Genomic DNA, 15,465 nt, shown 5'->3' with positions numbered 1-15,465 from the left:
ACTCTAGGCCAACAACTAGGCATCTTCAACAAACAATGCAAGAACAAAGGGACTGGGGGGAGAGGGTGGAGGAACCCACAGACTAGAAGAGGTTTAAGAGATATAATAACCAATGACAAAGGTTGGCTCTTATTTGGAATTTGATTTCAAAAAACAACCAAAAAACAACATTTATGAGGTAACTGGGGAAATCTGAACACTGAATATAAAATTATTAGTAGGAAATTATTGTTAATTATTTTAGGTGTGATGGTATTAAAGTTATGTTTAAGAATATTCATCTTTTAAAAGATATAAGCTGAGATATTTATGGATGCAAAGTTATAATATCTAGAATTCGCTTTAGAATAACCCAGACAAGAGGGAGGAAGGGATGTGGAGGGCATGTAAATAAAACATAATTGTCCATGAGGCTCTTGTGTTGAAGCTGGATTGTGGATATATGGGGGTTCATTATAGCCTTCTTTCCACTTTTATATCTTTTTCCATAATAAAAATGGAGAAAACATAAAAAGAATAAGAATAAGAATACCATGAGTAAGAGTAAGAATACCATACTTAAATCACAAACAGTAACCAAACATATTGTAAAGCAAAACTAACAACTAGGGGTGGGGGAGACAATTCTGACAGTCTTTATTATTGCACTGTAAATAATGTGCACTGCGTCTCTGGGTTTGGGTTGGCCCATGCATCTCTGACGGGTCTGAAACAAACCTTGAAGAAGTAACTTAGCCCTGTGGACATTTGTAGGTGATCTTTCAATAGGGCAGCATTTTTTACATTGCAACTTTACTACAGCTGACCAGCTATCATGGGGCTGTGAAGTCAGTCACCTGAATAACCCACTGTAAAAGCTTTCTGATTAGATCTCATTGACTGATCCTCGACACAGTTAAAGCACAGTCACTGACATTTTTTATGGGGAAAGGAAAAGTCCTCTGGAATTTTTAGTGCTGAAAATTTTGGTCTTTTTTTAAATGTTTCCTTTAATTAAAAAATGAAATTTTATTGGTATATTAAAACAAAAAAAGGGGGATAATTAATTGAAATTTAATTTGCTAAAGAACTATCAGGAGAAGTTTAATGGAAAAAATAATGAGTATTATTTTGAGTTTTAATTTTTCAATAAGTTACTTTTCTCATATAATAATATCATTTTCTGGCTCCTAATATTTATAGGAATCTAAAGCAGAGTTATGGAATAAGTAGAACTCACATATGGAAATAATCACTCCTTTGTAGAAATATTTCAAATCAAGTAGCTAAGTTTTTACTCATAAGAGTACTCTGAAAATACTCTCTTAAATCATTGTAATCTGTCATACATAAACTTGATAAAACTTTGGTGTGCGTATTTTTACAATAACATGTTCTCTTCATCCTTGCCATTGAAAATGACTCTCATCATTGTAACTCAAGCTTCAAAAGTCTGTGTCCCATCTACTTGGCATTAGGAACTAATGTAGTCATCTGCAAACTGGAACATAAGATCAGAATATATAGGTGTGTCTATACATACCTATGTATATGTATACACATACGTGTATGCGTTTTTGCCAAAGGATGATGAAAAGAGTTTTTTTTTGAAAGTTTTATGGAATACATTTCTACCTAAAAAATATTCACTAGTCACTTTCTAAGGAACACATTTGCCCACTGTTTACTGAGGTATCTAAAAGGCTCTTCAGAAATTCTAGAAATAGCAGTATGATCAATAATAGAGATGTGTCCCTCTGTGTCCTTCATTGTTTTTAATACAGGATTATAATTTTAAAAGTTCAGTTCCTCAAGCTCCCTAGCCATACTTTAGTGCTCAAGAGCACCTCACCAGTGGCCACCAAAGTGGTCTTAGCAGTCACAGAACCTTCCCATTTTCTCAGAATGTTCTCCTAGGCAGTGTCATTCCAGAGCGAGACAGAGAACAGCTCTGAAGGACATGAGAGAGGGACACAGTAGGCTTTGCCTCTCTTACTTATCTCTAAATTACAAGATAATTTCTGTCTTTAGAGGACCCTGTCCAGGGATACATACAGACACATGCATGCACACCATGTGCACGCCCCTCAACACACATATGAACATATCACTGCCATCTATAGTACACTCTGAATGAAAAAGAAAAAGTTAAGGAAGCTGTCTGGTTTAGTACTGTACCTAAGCTAAGAAATTAGCGTAAAAAGTAATTTCTGGTTGGATACATGCTTGGGATGCCTGGAACAAGCAAACATAAAGCCTCTCTGCAGGAATTTATGTGCCCTCACCCAGGCACAAGACGCCCACAGATGAACTGCTGAAGTTGAGTGCATCTAAGAAACCATGAACTGTTTAGAAAGCAAACTTATCAGCAGATACAACAAACAGACTGAGGCCCCAACAACTCCAAAGAACAGAATTCTCAAATAAGGACAATAAAATATGTGAGAATAAAATTATTAATGGCATACACTGGAGTAAAAACAAGACTTCCAGTAGAGAACATATCTAAAAATGGGCCTCCTGAACTTCTACAAATGAAGAATAGAGACATTAAAATTAAGAACTCAACAGAATGGTTAAGACAGTACTATAGAGAGAATCAGTAGACTTGAGGATAGATAGGAAGTAACAATGATAGTTCTTAACCCCATGTCCCTCTCTTACTATGTCCTCAACCCCATTTCCATCTTCAGAACCAAGACTCTTGACTCAGTTCCTCACCTACCATTTTCTCTTCTTTGCATTTTTCCTTCCATACCCAGAACTATACAGTACCTAAACACCCCACAGTTGCTGGCGTCTTCCTAATTGCTAAACACAAAAGAATCTTTTTGGCTTCTATTCTGACCTCTCCTTCCTCAAAATTTTCTCTTCCCTTAGTTTCCATGACTATATCCTCCTGTTACCTCTACTGACTCCCTGGCTCCCCTGTCTCAGCCTCCTTCATGGACTATTCCTCAGACCACCCCAAAAACATTGGTTTAATTTTCACACTACACACTCTCAATCCACTTTCAAGAGAGGCAACACTGCTAGTGCCCAACTCTCTATATTTAGTGTAGCTTCACAGCCCAAGGACACGTCGAACTATCCCAAACTGAACTCATTACCACTCAGACCTATCATCCTCCAAATTGGTTCCTCCCCTTGTATTCCTTATTCGTTTTAGCAGCAACCACTGTTTATCTAGTCTCCCAAGATAAAAACATGTCATCATTGCTGACTTCCCCTTTTTCTTCACTAATTGAGTCCCATTCTGTCCCCAAGCAGATCACTACAATTTTCTAACTTTCAAATAATTTTCAAATACATTTTGTTCTTCTCCTCCACTGCCACTTGCTGTGTTCCCATTACAATATAATAAATATCCACTTCCAGTCCTACGAATATCCCACACTTCCTCAGTGATCAGATTTGCAGGCTCTAAAGATCACTTGAAAAAAAGCACTTATCTTCCTGTATAGTAACTGTTGTTCTGTACATTCCCCTCCACCAGGCATTGCCAGCACAGAGCACGGAGCAAAGTACACTGAATGAATGAACCGCTACCCTGGGGTTCCAGGAAAGTTGGAGATTGGGCGGGGTGGTGAAAAAAGAAGAGTAGGATGAAGACATGGAACTGGAATTAAAATTGGGTATGAAAAAATTTGCTGATTAAAATCATTTTGAGACATAGTGTTAGAAGAGAATATGATCAAACCACCATGTTGCACACTGTAAATATATGTACATTTATTTGTTAATTATATTTCAAAAAAAGAGTATAAAGAAATCCAAAGCTTCTAACAGAGGAGGATACAGTCAGTATAAGGCTAAGGACTATTGAACTTCGAATAAGTAAAAACTAAGGAATAGTATCATTTTACCATTAAATATTTTAATAATAATAACATCACTATAATACTAGATCTATAAACTTTCATGTATCAGGTACACTATTATTTTAAGTCTCAGTTTTTCAGTACTTAGAAATTTATATGGCCAATATTAACAGAATAATTTGAAATAAGTATAATGTTTTCCTTATAAAAATGAGTGTTCTGAATTACAATATTTGTATGCTAATGAATATTATTATAGAACTTTATTTAAATAGTATTTAAATAGTATACCTGTTTATTAAATAATTTAAACATCATTTAATAGTACTAAAAATAAATACATTACTCTGTCAATTCTCAAGTTTTTACATATTACAGCCTGGTTTAGTAATTTTTCAAAACAACAGTTGTCTGATTAACTGCTTTTTACACAATGCATTACATTGAGTAACAACTAATTTCATTCAATATTTATTATGTGTCAGGCACTGAGCCAAGTGACATGCTTGTTTTGTCTGCCATTAGCTTCACTTAACCACAGGAGGAAATTGAAGTTTAGATAAACAACGTGCTGGTCAAAGCAGAATCAGCCTACCCCAAAGCAGGTGTTTGAAATGCTGCTACCCAGCTCTGTGTAACAGGAAAGCAATCTTTGTAGCCTTAACTTTGATATAACTGAAGCAAAAAGATAGAGAGGGCAGTCTCCTCCTTTGGAAAATTAGGCGCACAAGCTTTGGTAAGTAGGCTATCTACTTTTCTTACCTTGCATTTTCTTTTGGAGTAAGAGTAACATCGCCATCGGATGCAATATCAATTTCACAGTGCTCAGGCTGAATGCCTATACCAAAGAGCTGGATGTCCTGAGAGGTGTCTGCACCCACCCTTGTATGGTCCTAGAACAGAGTATTAAAGAAAGTAAAACCCTTACTTACTGCCCTTAGTTACTTACAACTCCATCACAATCAATTTCAATAACTGAACAGCAAATGCACAACAATAGTAAGTGAATCAGATAGGAGATGCAAGATATCTGGAGAACTATAAGTCAAAGCTTACCTTAATACATTAAATTTTTAAAAAATGTTAAAACAGGATTGGCGGGGGTGGGGGGGTGGGTAACCCTGATCAACAGTGATCAGATACTGCTTTAAAATTCAAGGAAATCAGACTTGACAATAGAATACCTTGAGTTCCAATTTTAACTTGACAACTTATTATTTATGTGACCGCAGGCAAGTCATTTCACTCTCTTGAGCCTCAAGTTCTTTTTTCTTCAAAACGAAGACGATAATATCAATTTGACTTATTTAGCAGGGTATTTTTAAGGCCCACCTGAGTTAATGGCAAAAGTGCTTTAAAAACAATTATATAAATTCAAGAACCACTAAAAATGTTTCATGGAAAGTTATACTTGAAAATACATAACTTTTAAAGATTTTATTTTTATTTATTTTTAGACAGAGGGGAAGGGAGGGAGAAAGAGGAGAGAAACATCAATGTGTGGTTGCTTCTCCCACACCCGCCACTGGGGATCTGGCCTGCAACCCAGGCATGTGCCCTGACTAGGAATTAAACTGGCGACCCTTTGATTCACAGACTGGTGCTCAATCCACTGAGCCACACCAGCCAGGGCTAAACTACATAACTTATAAAATGTTAAAAATAGCTGAGTGTCTAATACTAGTATTACATAGAAGAAGCCTCTTTGTTATATGATGTTCTGATTAATGTGATGTTAAGGACTTCAAACCTCACACATATGTGGACCATGACTCCTGGTGATACAATCCACTGCTCATGTCCTTCACTTCTTCTTTTGCTCTAGAAGTCATTTAACCATTATGATAACAGTATTTCCTATTCCGCTGAGAAAGTCTAAGTCCTGGTTTTTCAAAATGAGATTTCCTTTCCCCTTAATCCTTTCTGAATGAACAGATCTTAAGTGTTAGGGGACTCTCAACAAATCAGGTGCCATTTTTGTTATATAATGTCTCTGGAAAAAGTAGAATTAAAAGAAGGATAGAAAGCTCCTTGCCTCAATTCTGGCTTATTCTCTAATGCATTTTGTATATTCTGTCACTAGGCAGATCAGAATCCTTAAAAAGATGTCTATCTGACCTTTCACAAGGGGGTACTTTCTCTTTATTTGAGATTTATGTGTGTGGACCATTTATACAAGCTGCTTTCAAGTCCCTAGCTCCCCAACCCTTGACAGTTACTTAAATATCCAACACATACAACATTTATTTACATAGTACCATATCAGAAATTGTTTGTATATGATGAAAAATGGCCTCAGTCAGGGTGCCCTATTCCAAACAAATGTCTTAGTTTTCCCCTAACAAAATATGTCAGCATTTCTAAAAACATGGTCTGAGAACCTGTGGGGGTCTCTGAGAACCATTCAAGAGGCTCATGAAGTAAAAACTAATAAAAATACTAAGATGCTCTTTGCCTTTGCACTCTCGTTTTATCACAAGTATACAGTGCTTTCCAGAGGCTACATGCTGTATGATGTCATCGCTCTGAAGATTAATGGATTGCACATTTATACAAGTTTGTATTTTTTAAAAAAGATTTTATTTATTTACTTTTAGAGGGGAAGGGAAGGAGAAAAACTTCGATGTATGAGAGATACATCAATTGGTTGCCTCTCACACACTCCCAAATTGGGACCTGGCCCACAACCCAAGAATGCCCTGACTGGGAATCAAACCGGTGACCCTTTGGTCAGCAGGCTGGCACTCAATCCACTGAGCCACACCAACCAGGGCCAATTTTATATTTTTAAATGGCCTCAGGTTTAGTACCTAATACAGTAAATATAGATAGATATAACTCAGATATATATGAGTTCTTTAAAATCCTTGATACATTTTTAAAGAGTACAAATGGGTTGTGGAAGTTTGGGATTGGAGGCAATAAGCTATCCAACATAGTTGGTGGCATCCCATTTCCACACTAAATGGGTGATTATGGGACCAAAAGTTATTTTCTGTGGATGTATGTTTAGAAGAGATAAGTTACAGAAGAGCCCTAGCTATCTAATGTACCACAAGAGTTTGCTTTAGCCTTATATTGATCTTGAGATTGCTTTAGAATTACTCAGAAGCATAACTGAGACTCTCCATAGCTTCTCAGGATTTTTGTGATTGAACCTATATACTGTCAGAACTCTTGTCGTGACAGCAAGGGATCAACATGACACCCTCAGTTGCCTACTTGTGCACCTCTGATACTCATGGTCACAGGAAATCAGCCCCAAATGCACTGCCTCGGGATAATATAAAACAGCTGGTTTTCATTCTCAATAGTGACCTGACTGTACTATGAATCCTCTTACTTTTGAGGAGGGTTAAGCTGGATATGAAAAGCAAAATCATGGGGACAGATACCCAGATTCAATTGCGAATTGTACATGAATGAATCAGGATTGCAACCACGTGTTTATATACCCTCTTACCTTTAAATAATAAACCAGAAGTTCATTGAGAGCAGGGTCTGCATTCAGGTTGACTAAGTAGCACTTGTCATCCCCCACCTTGATACCAGATGTCTCCAGGGAAATCCCCATACTTTCGAGTTGTCGTTGTCTCTCCTGTGCACAAAGCAGACAAAAGCTGGGAACTCTGTTTGCTGTTCTACTCACCAGATGTATCCACGGAAAGTGTAAGTCACTGTTTCTGGGGACAATGCCAATGAAATTACACATTCTACGGAGCTCGAACAAGTTTATTTACAGCCTAAAATGTGTGACATCTTTGGTCAGTGTTCTGGAAGCACCAAGAGTGAACCAGACCCCATCTTGCCCTAAAGGAGCTTAGCATCTAGTAGAGGAGGGAGACTACACAACTGGAGACAAAAGAGGAGAGCTCTGTGCCACTGCTGAGGAACAACGTGCTTTGGCCTTCACAGGAGGGGAATCATGATGGCTTAAGAGACCAGAAAGGTTTCAGGAAGAGCGAACATTTAAGGTGGTTCCTGAAGCATAAGAAGAATTTCAATAGGAAGAAATGAAGGGAATAGCAAGATAAAGGCAGAGTATTCCATGCGAAGGGCACAGGAAAGCCAAGTAAAGACTCTGGGCATACTGGAGGAGTTTAGGTGCCAAGAACTCCTACTAAATGTGGGAAAGCAGTGGGAGACGGGGCTGGAAAGCAGGTTGGGTCCCTATTGCAGAAGGCCTTGAATTCATTAATTCACTCACTCTCTCATGACTAGGTACTGATCTAGGGCTGAGAATTCAACAGCAAACAAAACAAGGCCCTCTCTTTCATGAAAACTTATATTCTAGTGGAAGGAGATAGACTATTAAAAAAAAGATGAGTAAATATATATAATTTCCAATGGAGCTAAGTGCTAAGGAAAAATAGAAAGCAATGTAAGAGGGGTAGGAATTTAGGGATGTATGTGTCCAGCAAACAGCTGGACTAGGTTCCAGTCACTGCTTTCAAGTGACTTGTTTAGGGTAGTCTATTATTTCCAAATGGTCAGTGAACTTAAAATGTTTATGGAAAGCATAGTGTAGAGATTCATAAGACACATAATCACACACTTGTGCAGAATTAGTCCTTGCTTTATATTTCATCTCAAGGGAAGTTCACACAGCATTTTCTAACATGCCCAAAGAATCAAATATATTGGAAAAGCTATGGTGTTCTGTATGTTACAAATTCTCTGGCAATCAGGTTGCCATGTGCTATGCCAAGTAACTTAAAATCACAACAGATTTTTGTTTAAATGTGATAAACAGGAAATATTAAAATATTTCCTATACCATCCCTGCTTAAATTCAGTGCTATTGAACACCTGTAGCAGACATACAGACCACACTGTAGTTGATAAAGACACAAAACCAGTGTCTAAACTGGTTTTTGTGGTCTAGTTTATCAGAAGGAAGTTCTCAAAGACTTGCTGAGGATGACAAGTGACTGACGACACAGAAAAGACAGGAAATGAATCACAACATTTTAGGCCTACATTATCGAGCTACCTGTGCAATTTCTTCTGTTTTCCTCAGCTTCTCTTCCCAAGTTACTGTTAGCTCTTTTATCAGCTTTTCAGACTCTTCAAGCTTCTCTTTCAGTTCAGGGGCCTTCATAGCCTTTAAAATGAAACCAGAGCTATCTGATTTTCTAATTTTTTACACCATGTAACAAGACAATCACTTATTGTCCTTCTCAAGCAGTTATCAATAGTCTGTTGGAAGCAATTAATTCACACACTGTCAGTGTGGGGTTTAGACCTTTATTAATCAAGTGAAATGTAAGAGGCAAAATGGCTGCTACTATTTAAAGGAGAAAAAGAAATACTAGTGCCCTGAATTTAATTGATACAAATCATTACAAAGTAATTTTACCCATCATACTTAAATTTCACACTTAAAGACTTAAAAGATGCTAAAGCTCATCTTCAAAATAGAAAGTTAGAAAAAAGTTTACTTAAGCAGACTTCTTTTTCTTATTTTCTCATACATTTCTCATTTTATTTTTATTTATTTATTTATTTATTTATTTATTTTTAAGATTTCTTTTTCAATAAGACAGAGATCAAGGCACATTACAAATAAAGGCATTCCGGTTATAGTAACCTATCAGGAAAGGTGAAAATTCTCACTTATTTTAAAATTTAAATTGGGGCCCCTCCAACTACTTTTCTTATAATGGAACAAACTTAGTGTATTTATTATTCACCTGGACGCAGGACATCTGCTTAAAAGAAGAGTAATTTCCCTTTGAGTTTCTTTAGTGAGAATAACTAAGGGGTCTAAAAACTGATAATATGCAGCTTGTAAATTTCGGGAAGCCTTTAATTTGAAACAATATGCTTTGACACCCTCTGATAACATGAGTATAACCCTGAGAAGAGGAAGGATGGTGCAGCTTGGACAAGAAGCTGAAGCGGCCACGATCTGAAGGCCAGCTGAGCATGGCCGAGTCTCATGGTATGAACAGAGCTTGAAAGTGACATGCAGGGCTGGGGACACAAGTGAACACTCTAGGAGAACCTGCTGTGGCTCGTCTCTCCTGTAGCTGGGTGCTGTTCTACCCACCTGGCCTAGATTATATGGTCACAGTAAAAATGCAGATACAGAGACAGGAGGAAAGAAGATCATCTACCTTTAAACAAATTCCAGAAGCATTACACTTTCCTCCCAGGATTAGGGCTCTCTTCAAAGGGTATCAGCATTTTGATTTTTCAGGTGTTTGCTACCCTTTTTGGCATCAATAAAAAAAATATGCTTGATGCACTGACTGATGACATAACTATGACAATAACAACAGCAACATTTATTGAGCACTTATGATGCTCAAGGCATTGTGCTAAGCGCCTCCCAGATTCAGTGTTGTACTAGGGGTTAGGGATGAAAAAATTTAATGAAACATAGCTTCTTGAACCATAGGAGCTTACACTCTGAAAGAAGAGAAAAACATGTAAACAAAAAATTATTATACAACTGCCAGGACCACCAATTAATGGAGTATTCAAATCTCTGACTTCACTCCTTTCTCTTTATCTCCTGTTGATAACTTTCATGATTATGCAGATAATTCAATAGATAAATAGTATTTAAACAGTGCCTGGTACACAAGTGCTCAATAAAATGACAACTATTACATTTTTTCCACCCTTACGACTCTTCCAACCCTCAGAAGAAGGTGGTGTGAAGGAATGTGAACTCAGAAGCCTGAGGTACACACCCAAGTCCTGCCATGTGGAAACATGTGACTCAACCTAAGGAACTTGGGCTATACCTCCATCTCATCACCTATTTAAAATGGGACAGTGCCTCACCTGGTAAGTTCCCTAAAGCAACAGCTATTTGGAGGAGGATGCAATTATTAAAGTCTAGGTAAAGCCAAGGAAAGATGGCAACAATACAAAATTACTGATTTTGTTTGCTACCAGGAGCTGATATAGAGAAAGGTAATACAATATTTCTGAATTATTCCTAACAGTAAATTATCCTTGATCATACTATGTTCCATGATTTAAGGAGGAGGTGACACACAATTCTTCCCTGAAAACTGCACAGCCCTTTGTGGATACAGTCTACAATGTTAATAAAAACATCACAACTGGTTCTTTGGCTTTCAGGTGGAAGAGATCTATGCTCTCAAGGACCAACTGATTTAATGCAGCAAACAGTGAGGAGGTAGCAGCAACTCTCTCTTAATTTTCCACTTCCTTGACTGTATCCTAGGACAGAAGATTTTAATTATGTTGTCTTCACAATGCTAAGCACATAGCAGATGCCAATCAACAATGAAGTGCTGAACCACACGGAGATGACCTAGGACTGCAAGCAAGCAGGTCCTTATTGCTCAGATACAAGAAGTCAGAAAACTTCAAATATAGGGTGCACCAGGCTGAATTTTTATTTTTAAATTTACTTAAAAATTATAGTTGACTTAGAATATTGTACAAGTTTCAGGTGTATAACACAGCGATTAGACATTTATGTACCTTACACAGTGTTCACCGCAATAAGACTAGTGCCCACCTGTCATCATGCATAGTTATTACAATATTTCTGACAATATTCCCTATCCTGTACATTACCTCAGCCTGCGAGAGTTGCTCCCTCAATTTCTCGACTTCCTCCCGCAGTTCCCGGATGACTTTTGCATTGGGATCCTCATTCACAATGGCATGGTTAACGATCCTTTTGGCTCGATCTGCATATCGTAATGTGGAGAGCGTCTCTTCATAATTGTCTGCTGCTGGGCTAATGGTGGCTATCATAGAGGTCTGGCTGTTGCCTCCCAAGTTGTCCTGCAAAATATTTCAAACAGCATCTTAGGAAACCAGGCCCATTTCATGGACAACGGGTATGATAAAAGCAGTAAACACACATGTGTGATACTATTCTCTGTGAAGAAAATGCTGTTTAGAAATGGATATTTCACAAATAATTTTATGACAAGATGAAATGTGGCCTCTCTATATCACGACAGTGAATAATGGCTCTCAACAGCATTATCATGAGGTAAAAAGTAACAGAAATGAGTTTTCATTCTCCATTTCTAGCAATCGGGATAATAGTACAAAATTGTCAGCTGTTCTATTTTTAGTTAGCTGTGCACACACCTTTCAGCCATCACCTCTGACACAGTCAACTTTTAGTTGGAAAAGAGCACTGGAATGCTGAATTACCTTAAGAAGCCAAGTGAGGACTGAGTCCCGATAAGGCACAAATTTATTTTTACCCTTGCCAGCTGCCTGGTCAGCCAGTGATGATATAACCAACCCCAATGTTGTCAGTGATCTGCCAAGAGAATAATTTAAAAATTAGTTTTATGGAATGTTTATTTTGTTTTCAGTAATCCTTCTAGGTAATAAGTATAAAATATACAGAAGCCCTAAAGTTGATACAATCAAGTCTACATTAATTTGTTGAGAAGCTAAGAAAAGAAATACAAAATACAACTTTATTGATTTAAAAGAATAAATCAGAATTCTTATAAGAATCTACTCTGGGGGTAAATGGGGGAGGAACAGGAGAATGGTGAACATCTGTAATAGTGTCAACAATAAAATGTATATATATATTTTAAAAAAGAATTGATTCTGGTTCATCACAAGACCTAAGAAACATTCATTTCAGAACCTGGAAACATACAGTTAAGAGATCACATTGGAAAACTTTACTCCAGATATTATGCCTCAAGCCTCAACCATTTATTTACTCTTTGGATCTAATTCGGGCCATGCTGGGCTCTGGTTTCGTTTCCCATAATAACCACGTAACCTGCAGGGACCCCACCACTACCCATTGTAAGGTATATGCTGTTCATCTGCTTAAACCTGGCCAGTTTATTTCATGTAGCATTATTATAGTTCACAAAAACAAAGAGCTACTCAAGGAGAGGACAGCATATGGCGATTCTTCCAATCCCTGCTTCTCAATGCGGCAGCACTGGCATTACCTAAGAGCTGGTTAGAAACCAGCTCTCTGAAGCCTCCCCAGCCTATTGAATCAGGACCAATTAAAGGTATCTCCAGGTGACACATATGCACATTAAAATTTAAGAAGGCCTGATTGAAGGACACCCAAAATGATAAATACATTTAGTTGTCTAGGCCTGTGATTCTCAAAATGTGATGTTGGGAATAGCAGCATCAGCATCAGTGGGGACCTTGGTAGAAATGCGTCTTCAGACCCCTCCCCAGACTTACTGAATCAGAAGCAGGAGTGTGCAACCATTTGGCATCTCTGTGCCACACTGCAAGAAGAGTTGTCTTGGGTCGCAAGCTAAATACATTGCGACACCTAATCACAAAATAAAATCTCATAATGTTTTAAGTAAATTTATGATTTTGTATTGAGCCACATTCATAGCCACAGTGGGCTGCATGCAGCCCACGGGCCTCATTTTGGACACTCCTGGAGTGGAACTCAGTCAATCTGCTCTTCAATAAGCCCTTCAAGTGATTCTGATGTAGGCTTGAGTTTGAGCACCACTGGTTTAGGCTGCTGAGCTCTCCCTGTTGGCTTACACATCTTCTCTGCACCTGAAGAGAAGGGGGCCTAGAAACAACAGAAATGTGGTACCGAGGGATGAGGGACATCCTCTCTGTGTCACGGTTACGTTCCAATTGCTCTTCTAAAAGGAATTCAACTGGACCCCAAGTTAGCAGCCAGAAAAGAGCAGTCTCAGATCTAACAGGATTGTGAGGAAGGTTACATATCACAAAGAGAAAATGCTTTCAAAATAGTTTTAAAAATCAAATGTTACCACTTCTAAAAACAAGGCAGGGCACAAATCAGCAAGTGACCAGAGGCTGGCAAGTGAGAGCCTAGATAGCTTTCTTTAGAATGTCAACAACAGGTTTGAAATTGAGGTGAAAGGAAAGAAAGCCTATTTCCCACAAACCATAATTCCCCAATGGTGACTTACTGAAGAGTCATTGAAATGCAAAGTAAATTCAAGAGGCAGATAATGAATAAGAATTTTAATAACTAACAGCCACTACCACAAAGTGACATAAATATATACATCATGACTGACAGATTTAAAAGTTAAACAAGTCCAACCCAAGAGAAATGAAAACATATGTCCACACAAAAACTTGTACATGAAATTTTCACAGCAGCATACTCACAATAATCTAAATGTGGAAACAACCCAAACACCCATCAAATGATGAAGGGATGAATAAAATGTGGTATGTCCATACAATGGAATATTACGAGCTATAGAAGAGAAACGAAATTCTGATACATGCTACAACATGAGTGAGCCTGGAAACACTATGCTATGGGAAAGAAGCCAAACACAAAAGGCCACCCACTGTCCTGGGGTGAACAGTCCCTCCCCCCCCAACTCATGCCCACTAGAACCTCAGAATTTGACCTTATTTGGAAATAGGGTCCTTATGATGAAAATAATTAGGGAAGGTTCTAAGCCAATGATTGGTGTCCTTATAAGAACGCCCTGTAAAGCCCTGACCTGTGTGGGTCAGCTGGTTGGGTGTCATTCTGCAAACCGCAGGGCTGCGGGTTCAATTCCTTGGGGCACGTGCATAGGTCCCAGGTTCAGTCCCTGTTGGGGCACATGCCAGTCAATGTTTCTCTCCTTCCCTTCCCCTCTCTCTAAACTCAATAAGCATGTTCTCAGGTGAGGATTCAAATTAAAAAAAAGCCATATGAAGACACACATGAAAAATAGCATGTGAAGACACAAGACAGATTGTAGTGATTCATCTACAAGCCAAGAGATGCCAGCAACCACTAGAAGCTAGGAGAGGGGCACAAAATACATTTTTCCTCTGAGCCCCCAGAAGGAAGAAACCCTTGATTTTGGATGTCTGGCCTCTAGAACATCCAAAAATAAACTTTGCAACCCAATTTGTGGTATTTGTTGTAAAATCGGCAAGAAATAATACAGCTACATATTAATCAATTCGTTATATGAAATATCCAGAATAGGCAAATTGATAGAGACAGAGGTAGTGGTTGCTAGGGCTAGTGATGGGGCCAAAGGGGAATGACTTCAACGTGAGGTTTCTTTTGGGGGCAATGAAACTATTTTAAAATTAGATTGTGGTGATGGCTGCACAACTTTGAATATAATAAAGCTATTGAATTGTATATTTTAAAATGGCAAACTATGTAGTATATGAAGTATTTTTCAATGCAGCTTTAAAAATTTTTTTAATAATAGAAAAATTCAGCAATTTCAGGCATCCTCCCAAAGCTAATAGTTTTAAGACAATTGCATGTGATATGTAAGGAACAGAGGAAAGTAAGAGTTCAATATGTGGCAAAAACACATTTCTGCTTCAATACGGAATACAGGGCATTTCAATTTTGCAACTACTGCAACAAAATTTTTTAGTTGAAAACAATTCTCTGAACTATCCCAGATTTTTAATACTCCAATGCAGTAGAAATACTGGAAGGTCAGTATTAGTAACTTTAAGGTTCACAGTGGCCCTTGATATGAAAATACATTTTGGGGTTGTCATGAATATTTCATCACTGAGACTCACTACTTTGTCTTATGGCAACTACTTATATTTTCTTTTTAGAGTGTAGGAAGTAAAAAGGGAAATGGTGGCACAGTGCCGTCAGTTCCACTGTACTATGTGCCCTCTGTGAGCCCAGGGCAGCACGTAAGTGTCAGGAGCAGGGCGTGGAGCTGCAGAGAAATGACACAAC

General features: G+C 38.0%; 1 protein-coding gene across 8 annotated transcripts in view; it reads right to left on the bottom strand.

Annotated features, from left to right (window-relative positions):
- The window catches only part of KIF13A (kinesin family member 13A), a 201,275-nt gene that overhangs the window by 47,475 nt on the left and 138,335 nt on the right, over nucleotides 1–15,465 (bottom strand). For all 8 annotated transcript variants that reach the window (XM_036026463.1, XM_036026465.1, XM_036026466.1 and 5 more), the window contains exons 10-14: nucleotides 11,958–12,069; nucleotides 11,364–11,576; nucleotides 8,794–8,904; nucleotides 7,264–7,398; nucleotides 4,563–4,693 (exon numbers count right to left, since the gene is read on the bottom strand). In XM_036026463.1, coding sequence (XP_035882356.1) covers nucleotides 4,563–4,693; nucleotides 7,264–7,398; nucleotides 8,794–8,904; nucleotides 11,364–11,576; nucleotides 11,958–12,069 — 702 coding nt within the window. The remainder of the gene's footprint in view (nucleotides 1–4,562; nucleotides 4,694–7,263; nucleotides 7,399–8,793; nucleotides 8,905–11,363; nucleotides 11,577–11,957; nucleotides 12,070–15,465) is intronic.

Source organism: Phyllostomus discolor, chromosome 5 (assembly GCF_004126475.2).
Source record: "Phyllostomus discolor isolate MPI-MPIP mPhyDis1 chromosome 5, mPhyDis1.pri.v3, whole genome shotgun sequence".
Taxonomy (NCBI): domain Eukaryota; kingdom Metazoa; phylum Chordata; class Mammalia; order Chiroptera; family Phyllostomidae; genus Phyllostomus; species Phyllostomus discolor.
The sequence above is the reverse complement of the archived record's forward strand: the minus strand, read 5'-3'. Positions and strand labels throughout refer to the sequence as shown.